Source organism: Buceros rhinoceros, unplaced genomic scaffold (assembly GCF_000710305.1).
Source record: "Buceros rhinoceros silvestris isolate BGI_N320 unplaced genomic scaffold, ASM71030v1 scaffold2926, whole genome shotgun sequence".
NCBI lineage: Eukaryota > Metazoa > Chordata > Aves > Bucerotiformes > Bucerotidae > Buceros > Buceros rhinoceros.
The window spans coordinates 6,500-11,448 of NW_010415617.1; the positions used below are offsets into that span (position 1 = coordinate 6,500).

General features: G+C 43.6%; 1 protein-coding gene across 1 annotated transcript in view; it reads left to right on the plus strand.

Annotated features, from left to right (window-relative positions):
- The first annotated feature begins 2,464 nt into the window (after window positions 1–2,464).
- KCNB2 (potassium voltage-gated channel, Shab-related subfamily, member 2) overlaps window positions 2,465–4,949 on the plus strand; it is a 7,288-nt gene continuing 4,803 nt past the window's right edge. Inside the window, exon 1 of the mRNA XM_010137465.1 lies at window positions 2,465–2,515. Within this exon, the coding sequence (XP_010135767.1) occupies window positions 2,465–2,515 (51 nt within the window). The remainder of the gene's footprint in view (window positions 2,516–4,949) is intronic.

Genomic DNA, 4,949 nt, shown 5'->3' on the forward strand with positions numbered 1-4,949 from the left:
ATTAATTACAGCAGGTTTCTTCAGGGCTGTGCAGGTCCAGCTAATAGTCTCACTTGCAATCCACTGCCTACTACTTGTGCCTGGTAGAATTTCTCTGGTCTCCAAAATCTCTGTCGCCACTTTTTGCTCACATTATTTAGTAAGTACATCCTGCAAATTTTAGCAATTGATTTTCTCTTACGTAGCTATTGTGCCACCAGTGTTCTAATAGACTTAGTGCTCCCTGGTTCGGATTTTTAGAGATTCAGTCCACATTCTGAGGATTCTTATTTTCCCATGTTATCCACTGGAAGATTGCCTTATACAAGCCACCTCCATATTCAGCTATAATCAATTGCTCAGACCCATGTTTTACTAAATCCTGATGTGGTATTTCTAGGTGGTGGAACCCCAAGGTCATCCTTCCCTAAAGGAGTAATTAAGTCAGTAAGTAAAGGCAGTTTGCTCACCACAAAGTGCAGGAGAAATGTATTCTATTACTGTATCCTTATAGAACAAATACCAAAACCACTAATATACCTGTAACAGAATGCAGGAGAGGTGTATTTTATTATCGTTCATTTAAACCAGGAGTATACCAGGCTGCTCTCAAAGAAGACAGGATCCCTTCCTAAGCAGATTTACCCCTTCTGAGAGTCTAGGTCTTCGGAGGCAAATATTCGTCTATGGAGTAGGAAGATCAGCACAAGTGGAAGAGGGATAGATTTGGAAAGGCTTTGTGAAAAAAAATGGAGTTGATGCAGGGGCCTCCAGCAGGAAGGATATCAGCCACACAGAAACGATTTATGACTGAAATTCTGACGTGAAGAATGTTCCAAGACAGTAGTAGTTTCTCAGGTCAGGTAAACTTATCAGAGCCGGTTGCTCTACCTACATTGCTTAGATATAGCTATTCTTGAAGAAGTCTGAATGACTGTGCTAGGTCAGCAAAGATCTCCTTTTCAGGAGAAGTTTGCTTTAAACCTATAGCATTTTGTATTCCCTCCCATGTGATGTTAAGCAGCATCCTCATAGGTTGAAAATTTTCACTCCACTGTAGCTTTGAAAGTCAGGCGACTGTGCTGCGAGCTTAGTTGCTTCCTGTGCTCTTGGCCACCGCGGAGCTAGCCGTGCCTGCCTGCCTGCATGTCGTGCCGTGCCGTGCCTGCCTGCCTGCCTTCTTGCTTGCTTGTTTCTCCCAGAGATGCCGTCACCGCACGCCCACCGCTGCCGCAAGCCCTATCCCTGCTGCCGCCGCATTTCCACACAGCCGCGCTGCGGGGACAGACCCCTCGTGCCGCCGCTGCCGCTTCCTCAGCAAAGCGCCGCCACAAGAGACCAGCCCAAAAAAACCGACTGAGCTGTTTTTGCCGGAAAAGCTGCCGTGCCGCCTTGGCACGCCACATCGGAGCCCTGCATCAGAGCTCCGCCGCCGAGCCGGGTCCGGACTGCCCGCTCGCCTGAGAGCTGTTTGCTTTCACCTCAATCCATGCTAGAGACTGGTAGGATTGTGCCTGATTCCACTCTATCTCGCGCTGCTGCGTAATTCGTAAATGCGTGGGTCTCTGTGTTCTGCTCACGCGGCAGAACCACGTCGCCGCCGCTTCCTCAGCAAAGCGCCGCCACAAGAGACCAGCCCAAAAAAACCGACTGAGCTGTTTTTGCCGGAAAAGCTGCCGTGCCGCCTTGGCACGCCACATCGGAGCCCTGCATCAGAGCTCCGCCGCCGAGCCGGGTCCGGACTGCCCGCTCGCCTGAGAGCTGTTTGCTTTCACCTCAATCCATGCTAGAGACTGGTAGGATTGTGCCTGATTCCACTCTATCTCGCGCTGCTGCGTAATTCGTAAATGCGTGGGTCTCTGTGTTCTGCTCACGCGGCAGAACCACGTGGCCGCCACCATCTCGGATTGCTGCCACGGTCCATGTTTGCTTTTGGTTTAACCCTCGCCTTCCCAAAACCCTCAATACCTCACTGTTTTCCTTTGTATTTAATATATCTCTGTTTGTAGTGTTATTAAAGTTTGTTTCAGTTTTCCAAAAAGCGCTTTAGAGGTCTCACTAATTCTTTTCTCCCTTCCCCTATTTCTGCTGGAATAGGGGAAGGTATTATCGTTACCGGACCTTGGCTCAGCCTCAGCCAAACCAGTGACAATGACCTAGTGGTAAAATCTCATCTTTAACTACCTGTTATTCCCCCTCCTGCTAGACTTATCATCACTATGATCATGCTTATGTTTTCATCATTAGTCTTCCATGCATACAGGAATTGGTATACAGCAAACTACTGCTACCTTAAGCGTCCTCAGACACAGACCTGAAGGTCACTGTATTACAGAAGCAAAGGCAGTCCCTTTGACTACCTGACATCAGCTTCACTGCTACACATGTTGGCTCCCAATCTGGGTGATATTTATAGGACAACACATTCCTGGACATATACCACTTAACAATGACTACTTAGGTAGACTCTGAACTTCATGGAACCATGAATAAGCATCCAAAAGTGCTTGAATTCACTAGCTTAATGGGAACTTGGGTCTGTCAAGCTGAACTGAAGACAGAGCAGTGGCTGCTCATCTGCTGATGAACTAGTAGCCATCTCTCATATCTAAAGAAATGATAGGGAGTCATCCCAATGAAAGAAACAAAAAGAAAAGACTGTGCATCACTTAGGCACCAGCTAAGTACAATACTAAGAACTTAACCTTCATATATGGAGGTTAAAGTCAGGCTTAATGAATATCCCTGAAAGATCAATGACAAACATTCAAACTGAGTCCTTCAAAATCTTAATAATAATGATCTAGGAAAAAATGGAAATGAAAGGTCAGAAATCTGAATAATGTCATCAAGGAAGGAGATGAAGAGTAGCAGAGAAAAGCTGTTCAGTGATTACACACACTGTCAGAACCATTATCAGATGTGTTCCTGAAAGGGCAACTGTGATAGAGCTGTAAGCTGAACAAAATTTACTTTATCCTCTTAAATTATTCCCTCTTCTCCATCTTATTTTTCAAAAATTAAACTTTCTATTCTATGTGGAGCTGTTAGACCTGTGCCAGGAGTCTGCAATCAGAGGTTATTCTTAAGAGGTAAAAAGAGTTGAAAGAGTAGACGTGCATAAGCAGTGACAATTGTCCCCTTGTGATATGATCTTACAGGCTCTGTAAGATAACTACAAAGGATGTCTATTTTGAGACTTGATGACAGAATGATATAAACTTCTTTCTTACTCTATCATGGTACTCTGTCTGTGGTCATAGATTGATTACCTGGAGTATACAAAATTTTCCAGGAATCAGTCCGGAAAACAGTTTCAGAAACATGCCCAGAACACAGGAAGCTTGCTGGGAAAGATTCAGTCACTGGTGGGTTTTTCACTCTTCTGTATCAGGATAGCTAGCCTAGCAGATTGCTGCAGGCCTTCCTTATAAATTTGGTGCTTCTATTAAGACGGTATATCTGTTCTATGATGATTTACCAGTTTAATACTATCTGCAAAGTGGTTTTTATGTAGACTCAGATTAAGGAGTCCCTTTCTTTTCTCCTTCTTTTTCTTCTAGTTGGTCATGTTCTTCCTGGCAATCCTCTGCCATTTTTTGCTTAATGAGTTGTAAAATCTAATAAATTGAAATAATTAATTACAATAATTAAATAAAACAATCAATTGCAATAATTAAAGCATACTGTGTGTGAAATGATATACAACTTAATTACACAATGCAGTCCCAGACAAATAAAAGCTTAAGATTCTTACATTGGAAGAAACTAAAATACTTTCCTTTGCTGTAAATTCTTTTCACCAAGAACAGACATAGATTATATGTATAAACACTAAAAATTCCAAGCCTGCTATTCTGTATATTAAAATAGCAGACAGAGTTCAGGCTCGTGTGGTACCAGCATATGAATGAATGGCTGGAATGAAAGGACAGATGGTTGTTGTCAATAAAACACTGTGGATGGCAACTCTAAACAGGCAAGTTTTGTACACAAGACCATTTTATATGCTTGGAGTTTTAGTGTTGTCAGGCAGTGTGAGAAGAGGTGCTATACACTGATTCATCTGTTTTCTAGGATCTTTTGTATGCTGGTGAATGTTTAAGTTCAAAGTAAATTCCCTGTGACAGACTGAAATACCAGTGTTTTCTAGTTAAAACCATTTTGATGACAATTGGACAGATACGTTCTCATTACTTTCTTTTTTCAGACAATACATGTCATGATGTCTTTGTATTATACAGCTTTTTTCTATTCTGTTATTTACATTCTGATGCTGGCCTCAATGAGGAAGCCATCAGTTTGACAGAAACTGCAAGCTCAAATATTCAGACCTGTGCCACGTTTATTTGTTCTTTGAACTCTGAAAGAATAATTATGTTACTGAGTGTGTTAGAGACCTCAATCGTGCATTAGTTATTTCACGGTGATTTCAGTTAAGTGGAGAACCTAGCATATGTTATTTAAGCTTCAAACTTTTTCACAGTGAAACTTGGTACAGGCACCTTCCATGGTTTGAAAGGCAGTTATTGCTGTCCAATCGTGGACCCTTTTGTCTGCCTGTCCTGGTTTGAGCTGAAACTTCCTTGTTTTGGGAAATGGACAAATAGAATTAGTCCATGCAAATACGATAATTTCGCATTTAATTGGTTAAGGGGGTCAGGTGGAAGGTTATGTCGGGAGCCTTTAAAGGCAGCAGGCAGGAGTAGTGGCCCCTCTTGGACTTCCACCCGCTGCACGGAGAGAGGACTCCCACACTCTGCTCTGCCGCCGACTAGGGCTGATTAGGCCGAACCAGGCCCGAGACCTGAGAGGGAACCTGAGGGCCTGCTACAGACTCTGAACTCTCTGGACTGTTTTGCCGTGAATCCCGTCCCGTCTGGAAACCGGGTGAGAATATCCAAATCTGCTCCGCCGAGAGCCGAGGGGTTTTTTTCTCCTACTATTAAATAGGCTGCGCACAGTGGGGG